The 27,306-nt window shown below is 41.9% G+C and overlaps 4 protein-coding genes across 12 annotated transcripts in view; 2 read left to right on the forward strand and 2 right to left on the reverse strand.

Annotated features, from left to right (window-relative positions):
* Positions 1–3,294, reverse strand: part of wizb (WIZ zinc finger b) — a 38,333-nt gene extending 35,039 nt beyond the window's left edge. For 3 of the 6 annotated variants that reach the window (XM_023957988.2, XM_078951200.1, XM_023957984.2), the window contains exons 1-4: positions 3,000–3,294; positions 2,447–2,583; positions 2,206–2,380; positions 1,936–2,011 (exon numbers count right to left, since the gene is read on the reverse strand). In XM_023957988.2, the coding sequence (XP_023813756.1) occupies positions 1,936–2,011; positions 2,206–2,380; positions 2,447–2,524 (329 nt within the window). In that variant the 5' untranslated portion in view covers positions 2,525–2,583; positions 3,000–3,294. Of the gene's footprint in view, positions 1–1,935; positions 2,012–2,205; positions 2,381–2,446; positions 2,654–2,999 lie in introns of those variants that run through there. The other 3 variants (XM_023957989.2, XM_023957986.2, XM_078951199.1) reach the window with 2 other exon arrangements.
* A 1,464-nt stretch (positions 3,295–4,758) lies between these two features.
* On the reverse strand, positions 4,759–8,909 carry pglyrp6 (peptidoglycan recognition protein 6). Of its 2 annotated transcripts, none has more exons than XM_004071841.4 (5): positions 8,632–8,909; positions 7,068–7,895; positions 6,787–6,997; positions 6,424–6,718; positions 4,759–4,838 (listed from the first exon to the last, which is right to left on the reverse strand). In XM_004071841.4, the coding sequence occupies exons 1-5, from the start codon at positions 8,696–8,698 to the stop codon at positions 4,833–4,835; spliced, it is 1,407 nt and encodes a 468-aa protein (XP_004071889.1). In that variant the 5' UTR covers positions 8,699–8,909; the 3' UTR covers positions 4,759–4,832. The 2 variants fall into 2 exon arrangements, with proteins under 2 accessions (XP_004071889.1, XP_078807328.1); XM_078951202.1 differs by lacking the exon at positions 4,759–4,838 and adding an exon at positions 5,866–5,901.
* A 756-nt stretch (positions 8,910–9,665) lies between these two features.
* trappc5 (trafficking protein particle complex subunit 5) lies at positions 9,666–11,645 on the forward strand. 3 transcript variants are annotated; one of them, XM_004071840.4, is made up of 3 exons: positions 9,666–9,786; positions 10,499–10,771; positions 10,838–11,645. In XM_004071840.4, exons 2-3 carry the CDS (start codon positions 10,502–10,504, stop codon positions 11,132–11,134), a joined length of 567 nt encoding a protein of 188 aa, XP_004071888.1. In that variant the 5' UTR covers positions 9,666–9,786; positions 10,499–10,501; the 3' UTR covers positions 11,135–11,645. The 3 variants fall into 3 exon arrangements, with proteins under 3 accessions (XP_004071888.1, XP_078807329.1, XP_078807330.1); XM_078951203.1 differs by having other exon boundaries at positions 9,692–9,786; positions 10,453–10,771; XM_078951204.1 differs by having other exon boundaries at positions 9,743–9,786; positions 10,468–10,771.
* Positions 11,646–14,892: 3,247 nt separating this feature from the next.
* Positions 14,893–24,923, forward strand: mcoln1b (mucolipin TRP cation channel 1b). Its single transcript, XM_004071978.5, has 13 exons — positions 14,893–15,135; positions 16,805–17,049; positions 17,143–17,304; positions 17,381–17,537; positions 18,355–18,436; positions 18,518–18,614; positions 20,139–20,238; positions 20,314–20,420; positions 20,505–20,654; positions 20,762–20,863; positions 20,940–21,062; positions 23,108–23,314; positions 23,405–24,923. Exons 1-13 carry the CDS (start codon positions 15,072–15,074, stop codon positions 23,534–23,536), a joined length of 1,728 nt encoding a protein of 575 aa, XP_004072026.2. The 5' UTR covers positions 14,893–15,071; the 3' UTR covers positions 23,537–24,923.
* The last annotated feature ends 2,383 nt before the right edge of the window (positions 24,924–27,306 follow it).

Consider the following 27,306-nt stretch of genomic DNA (forward strand, 5'->3'; position numbering starts at 1 on the left):
GTGCTTTTTTTTCCTCATTTTTGTTCAAAATCTTTAAATTCTGGAATCTCCCAAATCATTCCTTTGTCCCTTTCACTTCTGGTGGTTATATTTGTATAAGGACATTATATTAAAGACTCACTTTGATGAAAATGGTGTTTTTAACATGTTCTTGCTGCCTTTTTGGATGATAAAGGACATTTATATATATGTATATATAAAGACAATCAAACTTGCATTCCTGAGTATGTCTTCATTCCAATCATTGTGCATCAGAAGCAGATGAAAAAAGACAGAAATTACTACGGCAAGCCGCAAGTCCCCTGCTCCGCTCCATTCTGACGCATCCACTTACAGACAAACAGATCCAATGGATCTAAAACTGTTCGGCTGGATAGCTCTGATATTGCTCGCCGTTTTTATGTTAAGTTGGGGGCAGGGCTGCACGATACGAGGAAAACTTGCAATGGGCAATATTAATTATGATTTAACTTGCAATACACAAACTAATAACACAGAAAATGACATACAAATTATTTCCCTTTCACTGCAACAGTTTTCTATAAATAAAAGCCAACATAAATTACATTATACTCCAAATGTCTATATAGGAGTATGCATCTAACAAGATCTAACATCAGTCAATGGAATCATTAAATGCTTCAAGCTGTGTATAAAAATGTAAGCTACCGGTAACCATTTATTGTGGTTAAAGGGGACTGCATACTGCACAGGTTGATAAGGTGATACATTTTTGATTTAGGTCTAGTTAGGGGTGTGAGGGGCTGTAAGCTAGCAGGGATCTCAGCAACGGGAAGAGGAAATGGGGGGTGGGGTCGCCAACAAACCCTGCCCACAACTCAGAGGTGAATTTCTAATGAACTCCTGCCGCTCTGCAGAAAGTGTGTGCAAGGAAAATGCCAGTTTTTATTTTGGCTAAAAACGGCCTAAGGATCATTAATAGACCACTGGGAACACTTTAATACAGTGTTTTTCAACCGGTGTGGAAATTACCCTCATTAACTGATCTAACAACATTTTCTATCTCCAGGAAATCAGGTCTTTGTTCTTCCAAAGAGGCCCTGATAAAACACTGAGAAATTTTTAATATGAAAGATCATAAAATACTTTTTTCTTTGTGTTTATTTGATTCTATTAAAGACATTTTGATAAGAATGACGGTACCGCGATTTAGCTAAAGCCGTTTTCTGAGAAGTCCCGCCCCTTTAACTGTCTCCGCCAATCATTCTTGGAGTCCTAATCACATGTCATCAGTCTGACCAATCAGACGTGGTTAAAGTATTCACTTCCTTGTTCTGATTCTGCTGATAAAGTCGCTCAGTTCTAATAAAAATACCACCTAAAGCTAGTCTTTAGCTGTGTAGTTTTCCAAAGAATCCGGTATCAGACCGTGGAACAAGTGAACAAAACAGTGAAGCTCAGAGACGCTTGTCTTTCTGCGTTCGGCGGATTATTGCACTACATCTCCCATGATGCATTGGGTTAAAGTGACAGCATCTGGACGCAGGAGTCTCTCCTCTTAACGTCTTGAAATAACAACGAACACACATTATCTTTTAGAAAAAACTGCTACAACTTCCAGCTTTTTCTGCTACAATTATCACAAAAATGCATGTGAGATTGCGGAGAGACTGTAGATCAACACAGACTATGAGTTTCTCCTTTTTATTTTTGGATGCTGGTGTGCCGCGGGATTATTGTCACGGTTAAAGTGTGCCGTGGCTCAAAAAAGGTTGAAAAACACTGCTTTAATAGAACAAAAGATGATTGGGATGGGTCTTTAAAGTACAGTTTTAAAAATGTCAACAAAAGAGTTTGCAGGGTTTAGCATGCAAAAAGAAGTGAATGTCCTACAAAGGGGAAAACATGTGTCCTCTGTGCTGTTTGACCTCACAGCCAAACAGAACAATCCTCCCTCCTGCGCCTCCTCCTCACCTGAGTCCGGAAGAAGGAGATCCTGGGCTGTGAGCAGCCAGACCGTGAGGGTTAGAAAAGTTCTGTAGCTCCTCTTCTGACACATCACAGCGGACAAAACACACAACCAACAGAAACATCACAGCTCAACAGTTACAATCCATACCCAAGTTACATAAAGAGGCAAGATGAGGGACATGTATAACTGCAAGGACACAACAATGAAAGTGGGTTAGCTGAATTCAGGACACATTCCAGGCTCTCCTGGTTCCAGGAGACAGGAAGAGTTACCATCTAGAGCTTCCTTCTCAGAGTCGGAGTCCCAGCTTAGGGAGGAGGTGAAGGCTGAGGACTTGAGCGTCCTCTGTGCGCCCCTCCCCGGCTCTGCTCCGGATTGCTCCTCTCCGGCTCCGGCCCATTTAGCAGACATCAGGTCATCCCCTGGAGAATCTGGAGAAGTCAAGGACTGGAAGATAAAAACCCCAATGAGCGTCTGTTAAAGACAGACAGAAGGAGCACACACAAGGCTTACCGCTAAGGCGCAGTTGGGGACGTTGGTAGAGGTTGGGGGCTCATGGCTGGTCCCTGGGGTCAGAGGTTCTGGCTCCATGGTCCCCCAGAGGACAGTGCAGAGTCCCACTGGTGACCAGCCCACCTACATGGTGCAGCCTGCAAGCAACATCAACAGTTGCTAACAACTTTGCTCTGCAGTGACGCACCACACAAGACCAAAAAAAAACAAAAAAAAAACAGGTGTTCCTCGATTCTGCAGGACTGGATCAGGGTCTGACCCACTTTTTCAGCACGCTTGGTCTTTCTTTCAGCCCGAGCTGGAGCGCTGGGGCGGTTACATAAATAAGTGGCCTTTTCTGTTCAGGCCCGCGTCCTGCCTCCACAGCTGCCCCCCTCTCACAGCAGGAAAATGCCCGGACGCGTCGGGCTGTCAGGCGGGCAGCTCGGAGCGGCGCGCGCCGGCCCAGCTGCTGACAGCTGACGGGGGACGAGTGGCCGCCACGTCCGCCGCCGTTTCCACCACCGACGCCGTCAACGCGCAGCTTTAGTGGGGGAGGAGGGGGGGTACTCACTGAGATCGGCCTGGTGTAGCGGGAGAGGGGGGCTGGCGGATCAGGCGCCGCTCGTTCTTCTTCCCGAGCGGAGCCGAAGCTTTGAGCCGCGCGCGCGGCGCTCGCGGGAGGCTCCGGCCGCTGCGGCGGGAAGAGCGGCGCTGCTTTCAGGCTCAGCTCGGACTCTCTGCGGGGAGATGCCAGGCGGTGGACTCCATGTTATTCTGCTTGCAGGCACGCCACGGCGGCGTACGTAACGTCGACGGGGAGGGCGACGGGGAGAGTTTCGAGTGACCCACCGGAGCGAGTTGAAAGAGTTAAACTTTACGGCGACCGGGGTTAAATCTTCGGGGTTTTTTTTCTCGTTTCTGCTTCTATATTCAGACTTTTGCCCTTTCTAACCGATGATCCACTGCAATATTTCACTAATAAAAACACACCTATAAATTATTTTCCCTCTTCATCCTTAATAGATTTGCTTTAGCACTTATGGGTTTCTTCAGCTATATACCTGACCTGTCACATTTCCGTGCGCGAGCTCATTATTCTGTAATAACATTTATACTACGTCAACAAAACGTACGTAGACTTACTCATAAGAAATTATACGTTTCTATATGTTTATGATATTATATGAAATACTTTGGTTTTCAGTTTTGTTTTTCAAATTGAGGTGTATAAATAAACGTCTAATTATCAAAAGGATAAATGTCGCCCCCGTTAGGTCATTGGTGGAACTGCATGATCATGTTTAGCTTGCAAAAACTTAATGTTTAACTTTTATTACTTTATGACGACGTTTGATTGATGAAATGGTTGACTGATTGATTACCTTTTAAAACATAAAATAGAATATTAAAATAGACACAGTAAACAGAAAGTTGTCAAGGCCCACTCCAATGAAAATTGTGTTTTTAGCGTTTTTAATATGTTCTTGTGGCACTTTTCTGACGATGGAGGACGTCAATATAAAGAAAATTAAGATTAAAATTGCCTTTCTACATATCTTTTTATTCAAATCATTGTGAATTAGGAGCAGACGGAAAATGCAGTTGGTAAAAGATCATATTTGGGACGTAGAAACTACTCCCACAAGCTCCCTGCTCTGCTCTATTCCAATGCATCCCCTTGTAAACAAATAGATCCACGTATGTCTTGATTTTTCTCAACTGGAAAGTTCCAATATTGCTCAAAATTTTTGTTGCACCGTTAATGTTAGGTTGGAGGTGTGAGTGGCTGTAAGCTAGTGGAAGAGTGTGTAAACCAGAGGACTGATGGGAAATGGGGGTGGGCTTACTCCGTGCCCCACCCACAACTTAGAAGAGGTGAACTTCTGATGAACCCCTGCTGCTCTACAGAAACTATGTACGAGAAAATAACACATTGTTTTTTTTATTTTGGCTAAAAACGGCATAATCATATTTAAAAGACCACCGTGAAGACTTTTACAATAGATCAAAAGTTGATTGGAGTGCCGCGTAAAGTGCTTGACAAAAGGAGACGCTAGAAGAAAAATCCTACAATTTCTAGATCCAATTTTATTTTATGGATGCATTGATGCACATGAAACATCTAATCACTATCCACATTCTACTATCTACATTAAAGGTAAATTTAAAAAATAAATGTCAGGTAATTAGGGCCTAAAGTAATTTGCAAGGTCATTTTTAAACAAAAATATTTCTCCTGCAAATTTTCCATAACTTAGAAAAGACAGCAGACTTCCATATATCTATGTGAGAAATGTATTTGATAAAAGATAACGCCAACAAACAGCAGATGAGAGGAAGAGCAAGCTTTTATTGTGAAGAAGAATCTTGTTTTGCTTCTTCTTTAGGTTGAAGCGAGTCGCCATCATGGCTGGAAGAAAGAAAACACGTTTTTCAAATTCAACTTTACTTGCAGACCTCTTTTCCTGTTGCAGAACACCCCAAAATGCTTTACATCAAATGAATAAACAATCAAAACAACAGTCAAAATTCTTCATCAAGTCATCTCAACACACAATAACATTTGACAAAAAAAAGCTCCATAAAATCCAAATAGAAAATGAGGAAATGTAAAAGCTAAGCTAAAAAGTTAAGTCTGGAGTTCCCAGGCCCACGGTGCTGGAGTGTGCCCTCGCCGTGGGTTTTTGTTCTACCCCCCAGCAGACCGGCACCTGAGGACCTGGGGGCTCTGGGAGGGTCGTAATCTAGAGGTAAGTCTGATTTCATTATGACGAAAGAAAGTAGGTCAGGAAAACCAAACCTGCGTTTCCACATGTTCTCAAATTGTGTTTGACATGTTTTGTCTGCAGTTTTGTTTATAAAAAGCATAAAATGTCATGGTTTGGGTTTCTATGTATTGGTTTTTGCTTTCCATCTTGTTTCTGTCATGGTTGAGTTCTGTTTCCTGTTTTATTTTGAAAGGTTTACTGTTTTGTCATGGTTTTGAGTTTACTTCCTTTGTACCAATCTCTCCTCATCGTTGTCACCTGTGTACTGTCCCCCCTACCTGACTAAAAAAACCTCAATACTGGATCTAGATAAAATTTATTAGGGCAAAGGAGATGCATAGAACAATAACAGGATAGATATATATGGATAAAAACAGCCACTATTTGTTCTTCCTATAGACAAAGTTAAGATGATTAAATTGTTTTTTGTGTGTTTGTTTAAAATGCTCTTGTAGCATTTTTCTGATGATTGGGGACATTTCTAAACAAGATTAAGCTTAAAATTGCATTTCTGAGTATTTTTTATTCAGTTCCTTGTGAATCAGAAGTGGTTAAAAAGGTGGCGTTTGGAGAAGCTTGTAGGTTTGATGTAGAAACTGCAGGAACCCACAAGCTCCCTGTCTTGATATATTCTAGTGCTCCCGCTTGCAGACACATCGATTCACGTCCATCACACCACTGGTGTCAGGTTGGGGTCGTGAGAGGCTGTAAGCCAGCAGGAGAGAATGTCAACAAATGGATGATGGGAAGCATCAATGGTCCCGCCCACAACTCAGAGGTGAACTTCTACTGAACTCCTGCCGCTCTGCAGAGACTATGTCCCAGAAAGTGACACAGGTTTTTGGATTTTGGCTAAAAACGGCATAATCATAATTGACCCTTGTGCTATCCAAGGCACTTTAACATTGGGAGTGGGGTCATCTAGACCCACTAGACAGTGCGCTGAACCTTTTTCTTCAATCATTTGTGATCTTCACTGGTGTCCATGAATTACATGAAATCCTCTCCACCTTTATCCACCTTTGTCATGGTAGGAATAACACGTCAATGGTCATCTTGACCCCATTGGATAGCACAAGGGTTATAACATCACCAGTGACTCTTTGAAAAGTGATCAAAACATGATTGGAGTGGGACTTTATAGTTATCTGAAATTTCATTTTAGATTGTAGTTTGAAACCTATGAAGAGTTCAGAGGAGGTCCTGCTTGTGGTTCACCGTCCTTACCTGATAGTGTTCCCATGTCGTGATCTCCTTGTAGAAGATGTTCCCGGGGCATTCTGTGCTCACCATCTGTCTGTGCCCCTTCAGGATGTAGGAGGACACAAGTTGCCCACCTGCCACGGCACAGGACGCCAGCTGATCCCTCACCAGTGCCATGGCGTGCTGGCTGGGCAGGGTGGAGGTGTAGTCTCCGATGAAGGAGACGCCGTAGCCCTTGGAGTTGTAGCCCCCGGTGTGGGCCCCCTGCCACTTCCACCCACGGCCCTCGTAGATGTTTCCATCCGAGCCGGCCACGAAGCTTCAGGAACACAGCAGGTGTGTGAGACAGCTGTGGATGAGCTGGTCGTCCTCTCCTGCGCCGCTTACCTGTATCCGATGTCATCCCAGCCGTTGGTTTGCTGGTGGAAGCGCTGCATGGAGCGCATGTCCGCTGAGCACTGCTCAAAGGTCAGGCAGGGTTGGCTCGGGCTGGCGGTGTGGTGGATGAACAGGTAGGTCAGTGGCAGAGACAGCATGGTGGGGGTTCCTATGTAGGGAGCCGCCCCCCACGTACAGCGAGCAATGATGGGGGGGCACTCTGGAGCGCATGGAGAACATCGGTTAGTTTGTTGCAGATTGCCCACATTCCCCCTCCTCTGTTTTCTCACCCATGAAGACGTGGACAAACTCCTTCATGGTCTCCTTCACCGCAGCCATCAGCCGCCTCTTCTGCCGGACCTCCATCTTCACGCGGCCCTCCAGTTTCTCCCGCAGCTCCATGGATTTTGCAACCTGCCGGATCAGCACTGGAGGAGCCACCAGGATTTTGAAGAGCTCCCTGCGGCGACGGCTGATGAGGCGAGGTGCGCCGTCCATTCCTTTGGCGTCCAGCTGGTGGAGGTAGTAGTCTGTGAGGAGGCTGCTGAGCTTCACAGACTCTCCTGCTTTGGCAGAAACTTCTTTTCCCAGAATCACCCCATCCATGCCCCCGTGGACCTGAGCTGCAGTGAGTGTGGATGCTGTGTCCGAGAGCGTGAAAACCTGAGGCGCGGTCAGGTTGTCCCAGCAGCCATCTATTCCAAGAGGCTCGCCGTTCTCAGAACGCCGTCTAATAGAAACGCCAAGATCTCCAGCCAGAGTGAGCTGGTAGAGTCCCGGAACGCGGCCGGGAATCGTGGACAGGAAACCAGCCTCGATGCCCAGGAGTAGCGGACCCACGGCCACCGTCATCCCATCGGGAGCCAGAACCACGCCCTCTTCCCTGGCTCCCTCCAGCACTCGGTGCTGCACAGCCCTCTGAAGGTAACCAGAGAGGTCGGCGTCCAGCTCAGGACCGCTGGAGCCAGCGTCTGGAAGAAAGTGCTGAACGAAGGCGTCATTGAGGTGGGCGGTCCGGCGCAGCATCCTCAGCACCTCCACCGCCTCCAGCTCAGGGTTCTCATCCTCCACCTGCTGCACCGCCTTAATGAAGTCTTTCATGTGGCACGAAAACAAGGCTGGAGACCAAAAAAAATTAAAAACATACAGTAGGAGCATGTTACATGAATCTCTGTTTCCCAGAAACCCTTTCAGCTCAGTTTCAGCATCTCTTGGTAGTAAAGAGCTAGTAAGGGGTGTGGTATCCCTAGGATGCAGAAAACTCAGACAAAGGACAACACATCTGCTTTTTCCATGCTTTTATTTTCTATTAATATATAAAGACTGAGTTCAGTTTACCTGTAAACTTTTAATTTGACAGTTTTCAACTATTTTTAGTTATTCATCATTGTTTTTTTCAATACTGATCACTAAGATTTTTCTATTTGTTCATTTCTGTTCAAATATTTTCATCATCTCTTGAATTTCTGTCAGTGACTAAAAGGTTTTGTAGGATCAGTAATTAGAAATTCTAAAAGTATTTTTATTTCAATAACAAAAAAATAACAGACCAAACCAAAGGAAACATTTACCTTGTTGATTAGTTATTGGTTGCAACTTTAACTCTCCTTCAAAACAAACCTTGAATTATTGGAAAACCTTTTTATTTCCCTTTTAAAACCTGTAATATATACATTTTTAAAAAGGAAAATATCTGCTTTAAGCAATAAAAGTATTAAAAGTCCATTGCATAAACAAAAAATATTTAGAAATGTCTATAATAATCTTTGTCTATACTTTTTATAGGCTGCTTGGTTAATAATTCCACAGAAATGCAATTTACACATTTATGTTGCAACATAAATTTTGGATTACCGTCTGCGTGTGTGCTGACCAACAGCACCAGAACAGCCAGGGTCAGTTTCCAGCCGCCTTCCTTCATCCTGATCCGTGGAGAAACTCTGCTTCAAGCGTGAGGTCCGGTCTTTATCCGCTCATTTATGGGCGTTTATGTGGTTATGTAAAGGCCGCACACGGCCACGCCTGCTGTTCATCCGTGTGCGCCCGCCTGAGCCATGTGGGAAGCCGGCACCTGCAGTATGAGAAGTCAAGGTCCTCCTCTGTGACGGACATTTTCAAAAAATTCCAGACTTCTGTAAACATCCAGACATGCTTGTGTCAGCAATAATCAAATTTGATACCCTGGGAGAAAAGTGGCATCCTCTGTGCAACCTGAGGACACTCTTCTGAAAAGCAAGTCTGCACAATAATCAGAAAATCATCAGACAGGCTGCAAAAATGAGGAAATCCCAAAACTATATGAATTATGCAAACTGAAGATTTCCACACGTCCAGGTACAGTTTGCAACTCTGCACATTTATGCAGATGCTGTTGTTGTGTGCAAAGACTAGATGTTCTACAAAAGCATGTTGCAGTCGGTACCCCTGAGGATATACTCTATATGTGATACGGAAAATCCACTGCAGAAGGTAAAGCATGCAAAAAGGAAAGGCTGTAATATTTCACAACAGGAAGTTCATATGGGGAAGAAAACTAAAAAAAAATATGTTTAGGAGATTGAAAATATTAGCTTAAAGTACAGTATAAAAAACAAGCTGGAAGAGTGCTGGAGTAACAAAACAAATCATTCATTTGTGCTTTTTCCATGTCCAGTTTTTACAGCAGACATTCTAAAAAAAAAAACACTGATTAATGGTTAAATGTGCACTTGCAGCTTCCTTTTACAAAGTTCAATTTTCCTTCTGCAAACATTTTGGTTTTCTTTATAAGGAAATAAGGCATTTTATATTAACATACATTAAAAATAATAATTTGATAACAAATAAAAAAACTACCAAATAAGCACTTAATAACTGCAACTATTGCAATTAAAGAATAGAAAGGGGAAATCAACACAAGCACTGGGGCCTCCGCTCCGCTAGGGGGCGATATCATAATTTACAAATATTAACATCCGTCAGGACACAATTGAAAAAGCCGACGACAAGCTACACTGAAGCCTTAACAAGGTGTGTTTTTTGAAAGTTATTGTATAAAAATATAGTATTATTTATCTTTTGCTGTGAATAGCGCGCGTCTTTGCTTTGCCTTTAGCCTTTTGGCCGATCGAACTTGAGGAACCGGGCTAAGATTTGTTGCTACTTGGCTAGCTTACCGAGACTGTCGCCTACGATCATTTAATTGTTTTGATATGGAAAACTGGTAGAATTTACTATTTTTCAAAGTTAAAACGTTTCAGAGAAGTTTAACACGTCTTGACGGGGCCGAAAGTTGCTGCTAAATCTGGCGGATTGTGATATTTTTCGTGCCAAGCTTGAACAGAACAGACACATAGCAGCCTTTAGTTCATTCATCCTAGTGAACTGAGACCCCGACAGCCCACCTGGACGATTTAAAGCTTGTCCTCGCTTTATTTTGAAACATTTAAGTGACTCACTAACTAACACACGCAATCCAAATTGTATTTGTGTGTTAGTCAGCTCCGACAATCATCAGCTGTTCCTAGTATATCTCTTCCTGTTTTTAACAACGTTGCTGAGGCTCTTTTAATTAATATTTGCTTTTAAGTATCACATTTTACAAAAGTTGCGAGATTTTTCTAAGCAAAATGAGCATTTATGTTGCATCTTTAACTTTAAAGGAATCAATTGAAATGTAATCACTATTATTCCTAGTCTTCTACTTAATAGAGACGATAACCTCACGTAAACTGATTTACAGAAAATGGACACGCGGTTTACTCGAGGGAAATCCACCATCCTGGAGCGAGCCCTGACCCGACCCAAGACGGAGGTGAGCCTGAGCACCTTCGCCCTGCTCTTCTCAGAGATGGTCCAGTACTGTCAGAGCCGGGTGTACTCGGTGTCCGAGCTGCAGACCCGGCTCTCTGAGATGGGTCAGAGCGTTGGAGCCAGCATGCTGGACGTCCTGGTGCTGAGAGAGAAGAACGGGAAGAGGGAGACCAAAGTCCTCAACATGCTGCTCTTCATTAAGGTGAGCAGAACTCAAGCGCTGGCTCGATTTGAGTCGATCTGCGAGCTGAACGTCTTTTTGCCTCAGGTGAACGTCTGGAGGTCCCTGTTCGGTAAGGAGGCAGATAAGCTGGAGCAAGCCAACGACGATGACAAGACCTACTACATTATTGAGAAAGATCCGCTCATCAACACGTACATCTCGGTTCCCAAGGAGAACAGCAGCTTGAACTGTGCTGCCTTCACAGCGGGCATCGTGGAGGCCATCCTCACACACAGCGGCTTCCCCGCTAAAGTCACTGCTCACTGGCACAAAGGCACCACCCTGATGATCAAGTTCAACGAGGCTGTAATAGTCAGGGACAAGGCTTTGGATGGCAGATAAGAGCGACTGTGTGTGTGTGATGAGCTGATGTGGGATGAAGAGGAACCTAGATTATTTATGGTGTGTGACTCTGCGAATGAATGAATGGATGTCGATGTTTCACTGAAACTCATGTAGAACAAACAAAAAAAGCACTCGTGGGTCATGTCTAGCCTGATATCTTCCGTGATGGCATGAACCCTTTTTGACTCACCCATGTTCCATAAAATATAAATATTAAATAAATAAAAATTCATTTCTAAGATTCTGAACATTCAAGATTTAAACTTGACAATCTATTTGGCTAAAAATGAGAGCCAAGGGGGGAAAAACCCTTCTTGACAAAGTAAAGAGCTAAAGTTGAACAGAAAATGTCATTTATTTCATTTCAGTCAAATGTTTTTTGGACATCCAGAGTTTTTATTTTTTGTTTTCATTCCATTTTTTTTTGTTATAAATGTGAAGCATGTCTTATTGGGTTTGAGTTTAAATTCCTGGAATAAAACACTTTTACTAGTTGTCATTGTCAAAAGTTTCCACATTTTCTCACTGACAGGCACAGCAGTGGAGAAGTCAAGGGCCCAGGATGCTTTTCTGTATATTAGAAATGCAGACGTCTGACAGATACGATTGAGTCGTAAAACAGAGTATAGAAAATTTAAAAAAAAATATTAAAGTGGTGCAAACTTCTATCTGCATCTTAAAAAAAGATTCAGTTGATTCAATTCAGCTCCTTTTTAATTTGACAAAGTTTGTAAAATGCTGGAGAACAGGTCAACCATCACAAACAGGAAATAGTAGAACATTGTTATAATGAAAGAATGTGCAAAAATTCATACAGTTTTCTTTTTTAATTAAATGCTCAAACCAATTCATGTAAAAAAATAAATACACCTTTAATAACTCTGGCCAAGTGATAACCGTTTTGTCTTTAGGGGTTTATTTCTTACTGAGCATCTGCACCAAAGCAAATGATTAAAAAGTTTTATTAAGTGAAACGGCCAGTGAGGCGACTCAGGAATGGCCTGAATAATGTCTGGGTTATCAACATCTATGCCCTGCTGCTCATTAGAAACTGTCCAGAAGAGATGAAAAAGAAAACCTGCAAACTCCACACAGAAAGGTCCCACATTGATGTTCTGCTTCAGGTTCCCCAGCCAGGAGATCCTGAACCAGGGACCTTCTTGCTGTGAGGCAAGAGTGCTAACCACTGCACCACCGTGCAGCCCACAAATGTGATTATCTAAGAAAAGAAAAAACAACAACAAAGATCCAGGAAAATCAGCAAGATGGCTCCAAGTGATGGCGTGCTCATGAAAAACCTCAAGCAGCAGAAACCTGAAGGGGGGGGGGGGGGGGGGGGGGGGGTATGTCCCACAGCTGATCCCAACTGCAGCTGATCAAAGAAAGACGCCACAGCGATACAAATCACGGCAGCACAGGATCAGTAGAGATCAGAATCCACCTCACCGGGCAGGACTCCAGCTGCAGGCTGTGCAAACACGCTCCTGGGACAATTCCAGCACGATGCAGGCTGAGCGTACACGGAACGCCACAACCAAATGGACGAAAAAGTGTACAGAAACATCTGTGTCGAGTGTGGAATGGAGAAGTCCAGATGGAAAACACCACAGAAAGAAGCTGGGATGTTGAACCATCTGGATGAATAAAAATGTGGAATTTTATTTACCCAATAGAGCCAAATGAGTAATACATTTGCTGATTGGGCCATTGATGGGTCAACTAAACAAAATAGACAATACTTAACATCAAACATTACACAAAAAATACTATAAGCTGACTTAAATAACACAAAACAATCAAATTAAAGTGACCGGATCAAACTATTGACATTTGATTTGATTTGAAATGGTTTATTTCAAGCAATTAAGTAGAAATAATACACCAAAGCAATATAATCATCAGTTGTACATTCATAAAGTAACTAATCAAATGTATGATAATTAGACATATTAATAAATATTGCTTGAAAGGGAGTGGAAGGAAGCAAATTTATATACCGTATTTTCCGGACTATAAGTCGCCCTTTTTTCATAGTTTGGCAAGGGGTGCGACTTATACTCCGCAGCGACTTATTAGAAATAAATTGAAATAAATACATTGTTAACCCTCCTGTTATGTTCATTTGTGAGGAACAGAGATGATGTTCCTGGGTCAATTTGATGTATGAGGTATGTTAAGTGTTAAGAGTATGTTAAGTGACTCAGAGAATCAGCAAACTTTTTTTTACAGTAAGATTTTGAAGGCTAACAACAAAATATTCTATTTTCCAATGATTTCATAGATTCAGAAATGCAATAAAAATGACAACTGTTTCTACAAATACAGGATGAAAACAGAGTATTAGTTGGCCAATGATGCTTCATGAAAAGAATAAATAAATAAGTTTGAGAAAAGATTACTGTGAAATTATTAGATAAACAGTCTGCTATGATTGTGTCATTTAAGGTTGTGAAAGTTAAAATGCGACTTATAGTCCAGTGCGACTTATATGTGTTTTTTTCTACTTTATAATGCATTTTTGGGCTGGTGCGACTTATACTCCGGTGCGACTTATAGTCCGGAAAATCCCACCCCGTTATACTATAACCATTTTATTACATGATTTATCAATATCCGGTTCCCAGTTTTTATCAGACAGAATTAAAAATCAGAAGGTATCGATAAAGCACATGACAAAGATGAATTACTTAATTATTATGTAAATAATAACTATTTTAGAAATCAACATGGCAAATGCAGATCAGTCATCTAAAATATATGCAGATTAAGTTACTTATAAAAGTCATTCATATGAATAAAACATAATACTATATCTGTAAAATAGACACAACACTGTTTCAGGAATTTTCATAACAAAATTTCATCAAGCATCAAAAGTTAAAAACGTGCAAAATTATGCTACATTAGGAAAGATTTTTGAATCAATTTATAAATTTTTGGAGCAAGTGAAGTACTATCATTAAACATTGATCAATTTAACCATTTTCAATAAGTGATTAATCATTTATTTTACTTTTTTATATACATTTTTTTCTTTTTTTATATATATTAAAGTAATGCTGTAAGGGAAAAAATAAAAGGGTCCATTATCTGTCGATTGTCCAATAACTGGAGTTAACTACACAATACAACAAAATGTTGTCTCAAACAAATATACACATAAATCGTTAATTTAACTAACTGTCCCCTTCGTCACTCCTTTTATCCTTCTGAAAGCTCCCATACCGCCTTAAAAGTCTGGGACACAGGCTCCCCAAACAGAGATATTATGGCCTTTATGACATTTTTGTTCATTTTCCTGGCACAAGTGAAAATTTATCCATTGCACATAGTGGGTAGCCAATGTTTGATATTCTGTATGTGCAATATTTGTTCATAAAGTTTATTTTTTAAAAGAAAAAGAAAAGAACAGGCATCACAGAAACATGGATGGGGCCCACAAACAGAAGCAGCAACATCCTTGATGCAGACAGCTGCACTGGGGACTCAATTGAGCACTTAAAAAATAGGTTAGTAAATATATGGATTAAAAATTGAGGTAAAATAAGCTAGATTTAATGCAAAAACAAACATAAATAAATAAATGCCAAACATCTGTAATATTTTAAGGTGGAGGAATTATTGTGAAGATTATGTGAACACTGTGCCAGCAACATAAAAAGATTTAAAACAAAGTTTAATGAGTTTTTGTTGTGTTTTATTACCCATTACTAGCAGGGTGAATCTTCCGCAGCGTGTCAGGATCAGTGCGGTCACGTGACTCACGTGTCACGTGGCTTTAAGGAAGTGGCTGTGTTTACCTCCAACCTGCAGTATCGTCGTCTCCACTGCGACACCTAGACCGCAGCTTTTTTACATTTGATCTCGATTAATTTTATTCCACCGAGGGCGTTTGGAAGATGAAGTCGTCTTTTTCGCCGTTTTGGTCCCGGTAATGGCCCCGTTCAGTCCCGCTATGGCGTCTTCGAGCTACACCTGCGGCCAGGACGAAGCCTCAGGTCAGTGAAGGCAGCAGCAGACAGCGTCATTGTGTCATCCTGGTTCTTCAAGCAAAAACATTTAATTCTAATCAAAAAGAGAGAAAGAGAATACTCGAGTGACAACGGGGCTCCTAATTACTCAAGTAAAAAAAGTAACGAGTGTAATGATTACTCAAATGAGGCGCTATTTCTTTATAATACAATAAGATCAACCTAAATAAAAATATAAATCTCCTCATTGGCATCTCTAAGGATGTAAGTGATGCCTGATAGACAATAGTAAAAAACAAAAAAATGAGACATTAATTCAGGTTAAAGTAATCATTAAATGAGCCTCAGGATTACAGTCTTTTAAATTTTACTGTAATAAATTTAGATTTGGTTTATTTTAAGCAATCTAAACCAAATATGAAACAATTGTACGGTGGCCCTGAATTACCAATTACAATTGAAGAGGCGAAACAAAAAAATGGAAAACATCAGAAATCAAAACAAAAACCCAGAAAAACCACAACACGATTGCTAAAACATGAAATGAAATAAAAATTTGGGAAACAGAAGTAATTTCCAGAAATCAAAATGAAACCGAGGCGGAGCTAATATTGGCCCCTCTTCCCCTAATTCTTAAGTCAATATTAGTATATTTTTTTTCTTTTTCTGGAAGCTACTTCCAGCAATTTTCTGTTTTCTGTTTCATTTTTATTTTCTTTCTATCATGTTTTGGTTTCTGGAATTTTCTTTGCTCATTTCTAAAATGTTAATGAATCAAAACATTGTATTTTTTAATTGATTTGCTTTTTAATTATCGTGATCTTTAAAATGTTTTTGCATTGAGTGATTTGTTGGTGGGATTTGAACTTCAGGGCCACCATACAAACAAGAGCAATGCACATCTGTACATAGACATATAAAATTAAGATGATTCGTCATTTGATGGGGGAGAAACATTGAAGTTAAAGAGATTTTATTTTATTTTTTACAAACATTTCATATTCTGGTTAATAACTTCAAATTAATAACATCACATTGTTCCAGAAATCCGTATTCATTAGAAAACGCAGTGCTTTGTAATTGTTATTAGAAAAGATTATTACAATATTTCTGAAATTTAGGTCAGTAACCCAAATCATTTTTTATCATTCACCTCAAGGAAAAAAAGACATTTTTAAATAATTGAACGATTTGCTCTTCCTCTAAAGAAATTTTATTTTTATATATATATATATATTTTGGAGGTGATTGCCAATATGTATAAATGTACAGTTCTTTATATATTTGTTTGAAGCAAATTATTTATGAGACAGAGACTGAAATCTGCCTGTAAAGTTCAAACTGGTCAATATCCATGAGCAAAGTAAGTAAGTATAGTAAATTAAATATTATTTCCTTTTTCCTACCTTTGTTATTGTTCTATAAATACTTTAGTACTATATATTTTCATTCTAAACAACAAACAGAACAAGGACAGGGAAAACACAGGCATCCATTTCCATGGTGACTGCCACATTTCACTTTTTTATTCCGTTGCCATGGTAACGGACCGGTATAGATGCTGATCTAGCCTCTCAACTAATCGATGCTTTTACTTTGAAAAATAAGTGATTGGCATTTTAATGAATTATTTCTCCCCCACTCTTTATATTCGCTGATCCCAAAGTGATTTAAATCTTTTTGGGGTTTTGTTTAGAGAAAGATCGACTCCTCTCCTCTCCAACCACCTATGGGTCCCGGGATCCGTCTAAAAGGGGGAGCCTGCGTCCCAGCAGCCTCCACCAGCAGCAGCGACAAGACGAGGGAGAGGAAGAGGAGGAAGCCCTGAGGAGGAAACTGAAGTACTTCTTCATGAGCCCGTGTGACAAGTATCACGCTAAGGGCCGCAAGCCGTTCAAGCTGGGCCTGCAGCTGCTGAAAATCCTCATTGTGACTGTACAGGTGGGCGGAGCTCCGTCATATATCCACTCATAGGGGGGTGTTCCTGCATGCTGCAGTATGTGGTTCCTGCTTTTTTCCTGCTTTGGTTCCCAGTTGGTGATGTTTGGCCTGAGCAACCAGATGGTCGTGACCTTCAAAGAGGAAAACACGGCAACCTTTAAGCACCTTTTCCTGAAGGACTACCAGGACAACGTCCCACAGGCTGTCCACACGCAGGCCGAGCTCCACGACCACATCAACTACACCTTAGAGCGGGTACGCCTGCGTGTCATCTGCCATAGAAACATTCTCTTTGCTTCAGTTGATCTCTTTATTTGGTTTGTTTCCTCAGTACTTGGCTCTGCCGGAGATCGCTCTGGGTCGTTACGCTTATGTGACGGGGGTCGGCGTCAGAGGCAGCGCCCTCTCCCTCTGCCAGCGGTACTTCAGGAGAGGCAGCATCGAGCCGGTCAACGACACCTTTGACATCGACCCACATGTTCTCACAGGTCGGAGCATTTCTTTTATCCATTGTCAGTGTGCATTTTGGACGCTAAAGCTTAGAGCTTTCCCACTGGTCCAGGTCAAAAAGAAGTTTCTGCTGTTAATTAGAAACTTTAGAGAGTAACCTCGCCCCCACTTCCCATCATCATTTCCCACACTGACAATAAAGTCGACCCTCACACCCCCAACCTCACATTAGCGGGGCAACAAACACGGCGAGCAGTATTAGAGCTATCCAGCCGTACGGTTTAGATCCAGGTTCCAGCTCAGACGAGGAAAACAAAGACGATCATGGATCTATTTGTCTGCAAGTGGATGCATCAGAGTGGAGCAGGGACCTTGTTGCTTGCCGTAGTAGTTTCTCCACCAGAACTACAAGCCTTTTCTAGGAGGCAATTTTGTTTCGTCTGCTCCTGATTCACAATGATTTAAATAAAGACAAACTCAGAAATACAATTTTAAACTTAATTTTCTTAGTATTTGTCCCCCATCATAAGAAAAATGCCACAAGAACACGTTAAAAACACCATTTTCCTTGTCTTTAAGGACCTAACATTCATCTCTGATTGAGCTGGAAACATTTAAGCCCTCATGTTTATTTTTAGCTTCTTTTTTTTTAGCAGCAGCGTGTCATTTTGGGAAAGGAAATATTTGCGTGCACCTGCTGGTTTGGCGGAGATGCTCTGCTCCAAAACAGAGTTTTGCAGATGTTTCCAAGAAGGTGATTCTGCAGTGGGACGTGATCAAGGACAAGCAGGAATAACGTGAAAAAGTCTTCGGAGTCTTACTTCCTCACATATTTTCTGTTTTTTTGTTCCCCAGATTGCCTTGGAGTGAATCCGACCACAGAAGATTCCACTCCGGAAAACGGTGACCTTCATAACTTCACCCTTCATTTTTCCAAGTTAGATTTCCTTTGAATTCCAAGATTCTTCTGAGATTCCTCTGTGAATCTCCGCTGATCTGTTGTTGATGTTTCCTCCAGGTTGATCAACGTGACCATGGACTTCCAGCTGAAGGCCATCAACGTTCAGACCATCCTGAACAATGAAATCCCAGACTGCTACACCTTCGCCATCACTGTGAGCTGCTTTTCCCTCTTATTTAAAGCCTTTTCTGCTACAAAAAATGTTACAGAAACAGATCATCAAAGGAAATCTGTCAAACATCCATCCATCCATCCAGCCATCCTTCTATCCATCCATCCATCCATCCATCCATCCGTCCAGCCGTCATTCTGTCCGTCCTTCTGTCCGTCCATCCATCCATCCATCCATCCATCTATCCATCCATCTTCTACTCATCCAGGACTGGGTGTCAGGTTCAGTAGTCTAAGCAAAGATGCCCAGACTTCCCTCTCCCAGCCACTTTCTCCAGCTCTTCTCGGAGGTTCTTCCCATGCAAGGCCATAGTCGTAGTCTCTCCAGCGTGTCCTGGCTCTTCCCCGGGGCCTCCGCCCAATGGGACATGCCCGAAACACCTCCCCAAGGAGGCGTCCAGGTGACCCAGCCACCCTACGGAGGACGCTCAGTTCAGCCTCTTGTATTCAGGACCTTGTTCTTTCGGCCATGAAAGAAATGTTCTGACGGCATTGTGTCAGGCCTGGGTTTTTCAGGCAGAGTTGGGTCTTTTTCTAGTCCTCGCTCCGTTTCTGAGACGTCTGTGGTGAGGATGCAGGTGAAAAGAGATGGCGCTTCCAAGGAGACCATTTATTACATCTTGGCGCGTTGCATTGTGCTGATAAAGTTTTCTGTGTTGTTGGTCCAGTTTCTTTCTTACCAACAAGGTAGATGTTTGGTTAAATTAGAAGCCATACTGAATACTGTTATTTTTTTTTAATTTATAGTAGGCCTGCACAATATACCGCAAATTTATCGTTATCGCAATATCCAGCTCTGCAATATGCATATCGCAAAAGACGGCGAATATCGCAATAAATCGCAAACCCAAAATGTGTTAAAACAATCTTCTAGCAGCTTGAAGCATTTAACGAATCAAATAAATCCCTTTATGCTTTGACCAATCAGATGGACGCCTTCCCATTGTTGACCAATCAGATGGAGGCCTATTATGTTAACCCTGGTCCTGAAGAGCCTCAACCCTGCCCGTTTTCCAGCTCTCCTTAACCAGCTTGCTGTTGATTGGCTGACTCAAGTGATTTCACATCCTGATTGACTGAACACACCTGATTTTGGTTATCATTATCGAGCAGTCTAGGGAGAATTGGAAAACAGACAGGGTTGAGGCTCTTGAGGACCAGGGTTAGCCACCCTGACGTTTGTCCCCCATGTCGATGAGGGTCATTTGGAGTATAATTTTTAAACTGTTGCAATGAAATGGGAATGATGTTTTTGTTTATTTTTCTATTTGTTTATTTACCGCAAATTTATCGTTATCGCAATATTGATCACTAATATCGCATATCGCAAGTTTTCCTCATATCGTGCAGCCCTAATTTATAGAGTTTCTAATGCACATTTTATATTTAAGGAAAAAGTATTTTCGAGCAAAACTCTTACTTTGAAAACTCAAGTCTAACTTTTTTGGATTTGTGACAGATGTATAGCACTAATCATGCATTTTTTGTCGTTGGTTTTTTTGGTCAGATTCTCATGGACAACAAAGCACACAGCGGGAGAGTTGGGATCTCTCTCCACAACCGGGCGACCATCCAGGAGTGTAAGGACCCCAACGTGTCCGGACACGGTGAGTCCTGCGGGAACCGGTTGGGCCCAAATTCCGTCACGTGACGTCATTCCTCGTCTTTTCTCCTCCCGTCAGCGGAAAGCTACGCGCGGGAGTTATTTGACTGCCTGGTGGTGGTCGTGTGCGTGTTGTCGCTGCTGCTGTGCGGCCGCTCCGTCCTCAGAGGAATCCTCCTTCAACACGTGAGCGAAGCGGGCCGAGCTCTCCTCCGTTTGCTCCGCCGCGCCTGTCAGGCACCTGAACATCCGCTTCCTCTTCCTGTCCAGGAGTATGTGCAGTTTTTCAAGCACAAACTTGCTCGGGGAGTGAGCTGGGGAGACAGGATGGAGTTCATCAACGGCTGGTACATCCTGCTGATCATCAGCGACATGTTCACCATCATCGGGAGCTTCATCAAGATTGGAATAGAGTCTAAGGTAACAATCTCTGCCAGTAGGAGAGGTTGTTGGTTCCTAGAGATACACAAAAATAGCATCTGTTCTTCTAGAAAATGGAAATAACAAGTCTCATATTTGAATTTCAGACTCTGTCCTCCTATGATGTGTGTGGGATTCTGTTGGGAACCTCCACCCTCCTGGTGTGGGTGGGAGTCATCCGCTACCTCAGCTTCTTTCAGAAGTACAACGTATGTGGAACCCTCATTGTGTTCTGTGGTAGAGAGAGCCCCTCATCCCAGCCCATGTCTCTGCGTTTCATCTCAGATCTTGATTGTGACTCTGCGGGCTGCGTTCCCCAACGTCATCCGCTTCTGCTGCTGCGTGGCTGCCATTTATTTAGGATACTGCTTCTGTGGGTGGATTGTGCTCGGCCCGTATCACACAAAGGTACCACTGGCATCACTAAAGACCAACTCCAATGAAAACTGTGTTTTGGGTGTTTTTAACATGTTCTTGTGGCATATTTGGAGAACAATTAAGCTTAAAATGTTACATTTTTAGTATTTTTTTTAATTCAAATTGTTGTGCATCAGGAGCAGACAAATGTTTGATAAAGATCATATTTGTGACGAAGGACATACACTGAAACGGCCACAAGCTGATCCACTCCATTCCGATTAGAGGTGTAATGATTCGTTTTAACATGGATTCGTAGTCTGTGGTTGCTGATCGGATTAGTCAATATTGGTTCATTTTGAACAATTCGATTCGCTGACTTAAAATGGATCCAGGACATCTTCAGGCAAAACTTCAACCAGTGGGACTCAGAGAGAAACACCTGGATACTGAACAGGTAAAGTCTTCCAGAGTCCTTGTGTTTCTTGCAAGATAATCAGGTGTAAATTAAATATACAAACAAGTAAACAAGAATGAATGTCAAATCCATTCACATTTTAGATTCCTAAAGTTCAGCCCACTGTTATTTTTCCACATAAACTGAAGATTATTAGAACCTTCTAGCACACTGTATGGTCACATGTCTGCAAAATTCAAAGTGTGTCCACACATTAAAGAGTAGCTGCGTCTCCATTGACAATGAAATTCCGCAAATTGGATTTGTGATAATAAATTCGACTAATGGAAACCTAAAAATTTCGGGGGGAAAACTCGCATTTATCGGAAAAAAATTGCTTGGGCTTGGAGGATTTGGTTTTTGAAGAAATTGACACATTTCGCAAAACTGCAATGGAAACACTTTTTTCAAATTAAATGAGTGACGTGACCAACAACTGGATGGCGATGCGCCTCTTGGTAGGAACTGGCGGCCTTGGGCGCTGCACAGCGGGCGCCACCAGAAGATCCCACAGCGTCACACAGCTCATCAAAAGCTGAGCGTGTCATGTGGAAGTGTTGAATCCACAGCTCCTCTGGAAAATCAGCAACCACCATTTTCCAAAATGGCTTCATCCGTAGCCCCTCCTACTTGTAAGGAGCTCGCCGCTCCATGGCCGAAAAAAGACGCAGACGTCTCCTGTGAAAGATGATGGTGATGATGAGCGCTAGGGCCGTGGCAGACATTTGAATGTAACGGCTGTCAATCAAAGTTTTGTTCACATCCGCCACCATGTTTTTTAAAAGACTTATTGCGTGAGTTGGTTTGTGTTTATTTGCGTCAATATGGGGGCGGCCGTGGTGCAGCGGTAGGGCGGCCCACCCATGATCGTAAGATTGCAGGTTCAATTCCCACCCATGCGTCAAAGTGTCCATGGGCAAGACACCGAACCCCACCCTGCCTCTGGTGGAATGTTGGCACCAGTGTGTGAATGTGTGTGTAGAAAAGCATTATATTAGTATATACCATTTACCATTATTAGGATTAACTACAAAATTGTGTTTTTTCAACATTTCTAGAATTTTTAAAAAAGTTTTGCACATATGTGTGATGGAAATGCTGCTTCTAATGAAGACTTGATCATTTTTTGCTGCCATGACGTGTGTGTTGTCCAATAGTATCGATTCATTTTATTTTGAAACGATTTTATTATGGAATTCGATTAACAATTTGCCTCAGACATCGATCATACATCCTTATTTTTTTTCCTCTGCTGTTTTTTTTTTAGCCTTTTGCAAACCAGCTGTTCACTTTATATACACATGATTCATTTTGTGCACTTGAAATAAATAATTTGGACTTTTAAGGTTCAGAAATAATTCATATATATAATGATTCTATTGAAATCACTTCCCTGGAGATGCGCTAATTTTGCTTCCCAGAAGAACTTTTTTCACTACTCAATTATAAACGATCAGAATTATATATTTTTGTGGCTGTTTTAGCAAATGCAACAGTTTAAGGATGGATTCAGAGGTATTTTCTTTCATTTTCTTATTTTTATAGTAATGCTTTGTCATGTAATGCTATTGAGACTTTCTGTTAGCGTATGAAACAGCGTAGCTCCATCACGATGAGTGAGGGGATTTTCTGCCCACAGTTCCGCTCCCTGTCCACGGTGTCAGAGTGCCTGTTCTCGCTCATCAACGGGGATGACATGTTTGTGACGTTCGCCGAGATGGAGCAAAGCAGCTCGCTGGTGTGGGTCTTCAGCCAGCTCTACCTTTACACCTTCATCTCCCTCTTCATCTACATGGTGCTATCGCTCTTCATCGCGCTCATCACCGGCGCGTACGACACCATCATGGTACGTCCTTTGGTTCCAAGTGGTCGTGATTGTTGAGCCTCCTGGGCAGCTCGACAGAGAAGGCTCTGACCTTTGTCACCTTTGTCACAGGCTCAATCCCAGGAGCAGGTTCGCATCACCGATCTGCACGCATTCATCGCACAATGCACAGACACACCCTGTTCTGGCAAATTCCGGGGGCCTGAGGAGCCGTCTTGCTCCTTCCTCTGCTGCTGTGAGTGAGGATTAGGAGGAGGAGGAGGAGGAGGTTGAAGCAGCGTTTTCCAGACACTGAGCAGGGACCGTAAGGAGCGCCTGAAGAGGGGACTGACCTTGGACCACCATGTCCTCTGGTCTGTGAATTTTGTCTTTACATTTGTGCTGGGAGGGCGGAGTCAAAGGCCCAATTACCTGCCTCAGCTTTTGTACTGTATGAATAATTCATGTGGTGTCTCTTCACTGTTAGACGGTTGGAGCAGGGATGACCAGTAAGCAGACACTCCACTGAGACTCCGGGTCTCTACACTTTAGTTTTACTCATTTGTGCAGCTTTTCATGTGTGCCTGTCAGTGATGTAAATAATGCAGAGAACCCTGATCTAACAGCAGTCTTCAGAGTCAGGCAGGCAGGAAAGAAGAGAGCGATATCTGGAGCTCTGGAGTGCATTCGCTCGAGCAGCCTTTCCATTCAAGGCCGCTCCTCCTCTTGTGTTCAGTTTGCCGGCTCTTCATCCTCTTTGTTCCCTTCATCCCGCGGCTGGAAGGAGACGACGGCTGCACACGGAAGGACGAGTCCCGGAGCCAACTGTTCATTTGGTCATGAATATTTATGGTGGAGAGGATTCTAACCGACACCCATGAGGAGTATAGTTGTACTGGAAGGCAAACTTATGTGTTTGTGAGTCACACAATATTCTGGAGTGTAATCACACAGAAAACGGCCTGTTTCTGCAGAAAAAACATTCTGAAAATCAACCTGAAAGGCTGAAAATCATTTTAGATTCATTTTTATGAGAAATACAAATATTGCATGTTTTCAGATGATCTCATGATGTTAGGATTTAACTTACTGTATGTCCTGAATTATTATGCTGAAAATATTGTCCAGTATTTGCATTTTGGCTGTGCTTTGTATTTATAGTTCAGTGCACTGACATTTAGGAGGAATTACAAAGGGTAATTTATTTATTTTAGCTGACAAATGTAGGATTTTGTCTGATGTTGTTCCAGTTGTCTTTAAAATAGGATTTTAATTTTCTTTTATGCTAAAAGACTTTGTGTTCTTTAAGGCCGTCTGTGTTTACATTGTATAAAAGGAGACACGTTCTTTTTATTTATAACCACTTATTTATTTTTCTTTCATGTAAAAGTCTTGTGCAGATTCCTTTGCATTTGATTTTCGAAATCTTACATATAGGGACGCAATAAAAATGTTGGAAAGAACCACCTCTTTGGTTGCTAATATTAAAGTTTTTTTCACTTGAATATTATCTTTTTTTTTGCACTTCCTTGTTTTTCTCTGTCATTTTGAAAATCAACCTAAAAGGGAAGTAAGTGGGGAGTTTTTACAGCTCTGTATGCTATTTTCTGGTCTAAAGAATGCACCTAAATAAACTTTTAAAGCACTAAAAGTGATAATGTTGCTCTGCTTGTGTTTGATAACATTTTAGTTCAACTTTGGTATATTATGAATATTTTCTGCTTTCGTTTTCTGCTTTCTTGGCAAAAATTTCAATCAAAATAGAGAAAATTTAAAACAAAAATATTTGCCATTTTTATCATTTAGTATAAACTAAATTCAAAAAGCAGATCTGTGGTTAGAAAAGTTCCCCAAATTTAGGAAATGTATGAAAAGATGTGCAAATTAAAGTGAATACCTCTGAAGTTCTGCTAACTTTTCTTTAAAATGTGTAAAAACCTATCTACCCTGCAGAGGTTGTTTGTAAAAATGTTTGTTTTACAACATTGACTGTATGTGAGGACTGGACTAAGTGACTCCCCGCCCCCTGGCGTTCCAAACAGGAAGTACCTGCTGGTTCCAAAAAGCCAAAATCCCATAGACTTCTGTAGAGAAATAAACAGCTGTTACTCAGTCATTCTATTTCTCAAAATTGCAATTCTTACTGATACATTTTCTTTTAACTTCATAATCCTAATATTTTTCATGCTACTTTTCCGTATTTCGTATTGTTAACCAACCATTCGGATGTCTCAATAAAAGCAGGGGGTCTTGCATTGATAGGTCACAACGTTTGACAGATTATCCAGAGCCCGCTTAGAAATGGTTGGGGTGTGAACTTCTAAAAAGCTCGCTCCTGACTGGAGAGAGTGGTTGTCATAGAAACGTACAGACTCTGACCTATTCGGACCAATCGCTGCTAACTGACGTCCTCTGGCTCCACCATGGCGGCATTGGTGTTGCAAAACAAAATGGCGACTGAAATGACTTCATTTCATTGGCACCGGAAGTAAACCATTTTCTATGGGTGAGGTCACTCACTCAGTCCAGGTCTTGTATACAGTCAATGAGGTGCAATATGACCATCATTAGAAGTTAAGGATGTTTGTTTTAGAAGATTTTTGAAAAGATATAGAACTGTTACTTCAGCTGTTTTGATGAGAATATCTTTTTGGTTGAACTGTGCTTTGGTTAGAGTAAAGTCATGCTTTAAATTTCTATTTTCCCTTTCTTTAATCATGAAGGTTAGACTTCCAGGCCCCAACCATTGAAGTCCCACTCCGATAATCTTTTGCTCCATTGTAAAATTTAAAAACCTGTGGGGTTTTATAGGACATAGTTTCTGCAGAGCGGCAGTAGTTCTTTAGAAACTTGCCTCTGTGTTCTGGGTGGGACAGTTAGTGCGGAGTAAGCCTGCCCTGATGTCGCATCATCCTTTTGTTTTCACTCTCTTTCCCTAGCTCACCGGTGCAACGAAAAGGCTGAGCAATGTTGGAGCTATTCAGCCGTACAGTTTAGATCCAGATTCCAGCTCAGACAAGGAAAGCTGAGACGATGTTGATGCATCAGAATGGAGCAGAGCAGGGAGCTTGCAACCTGCCGACTGTTTCCTCTGCTCCTGACTCCACGATTAGAATAAAGAAATACTCAGAAGTGCAACTTAACTTGTGTTTTTTATGTCCTCCATTGTGAGAAAAAAAAGTCTCCATGAACATTTTAAAAACATAATGTTCATAGAAAGGGGTCTTCAAAAAATTTCCCGGACACATCTTGATCACAAATCTTATCCTGGTTTCACCATCAGTCACCACTAGAGGGAGTAGCTTGTTCCTTTTTTTTCTGCCCCCAGCCCACCAATCACAGGGGATCAATACAATGAAAAGCAGTGCAAAATGGACAGGAAGGAGAAGACACGTGCACTTTGAGGGAGGCAGCCTAAAACATTAACCACATTAAAGTTTAACTATGCTGAGCCAAGCACTTGACCTTGAAGTCCCCCATTATCGAAGACATCTAAACAGGCTAAATGGAGGAGGAAATGGAAAAGACAGAATACTGATTATGCAAATAAGAGCACACAAAGGGAGGTGCACGCTCACTCACAGGCATGTAGGAGTGGTGTCAGTGTTTGATATGACAAGCTCCTGCATGCATTATCCTGCAGGGAGCTTATAAGCAGCTGGTCAGTTTGCTGCAGACAGCATCTTTGGGGTCAAAGACTCATTATGTTTGACCTTATTAACAAATCCTTTTTTTTTTAACCTTAAAAACATATTTGACCCACATGCTCTAAAAGAGTGTGCGTCTTTGTGTGATGATGATCCAATAATGAGGTTCTCCCTGCTTTTCTTGTGAGCAGTTTGCGTGTCGGTGAATGTGGAGGCATCCTGCATGCTAATGACATGCAGCGCTGGGGCCTGATGATCTTCAGGGAGCCTGTTGTGTGCACGGCAGCTGCATGTGTTCACCTGAATAGACAGCTCCCACCCTTGTGTGAAGTGATGATGTTTTTTAAGGAAGCCACTTGTGATGATACGAGGAGATGGGTGTGCCTC

Source organism: Oryzias latipes, chromosome 8, assembly GCF_053564925.1.
Source record: "Oryzias latipes strain Hd-rR chromosome 8, Olatipes_Hd-rR_3.1".
In the NCBI taxonomy this organism is placed as follows: Eukaryota; Metazoa; Chordata; class Actinopteri; order Beloniformes; family Adrianichthyidae; genus Oryzias; species Oryzias latipes.

Coding starts and splice junctions, on each gene's coding strand:
- mcoln1b (XM_004071978.5), top strand. CDS start 15,072: ATGGCCCCGTTCAGTCCCGCTATGGCGTCTTCGAGCTACACCTGCGGC. Junction 17,050..17,142: donor TCCTCATTGTGACTGTACAG/GTGGGCGGAGCT, acceptor TTTGGTTCCCAG/TTGGTGATGTTTGGCCTGAG. Junction 17,305..17,380: donor TCAACTACACCTTAGAGCGG/GTACGCCTGCGT, acceptor TTGTTTCCTCAG/TACTTGGCTCTGCCGGAGAT.
- pglyrp6 (XM_078951202.1), bottom strand. CDS start 8,698: ATGAAGGAAGGCGGCTGGAAACTGACCCTGGCTGTTCTGGTGCTGTTG. Junction 6,998..7,067: donor GTTTGTCCACGTCTTCATGG/GTGAGAAAACAG, acceptor CATGCGCTCCAG/AGTGCCCCCCCATCATTGCT. Junction 5,902..6,423: donor CGACATGGGAACACTATCAG/GTAAGGACGGTG, acceptor GCTGGCTTACAG/CCTCTCACGACCCCAACCTG.
- trappc5 (XM_004071840.4), top strand. CDS start 10,502: ATGGACACGCGGTTTACTCGAGGGAAATCCACCATCCTGGAGCGAGCC. Junction 10,772..10,837: donor ACATGCTGCTCTTCATTAAG/GTGAGCAGAACT, acceptor TTTTTGCCTCAG/GTGAACGTCTGGAGGTCCCT.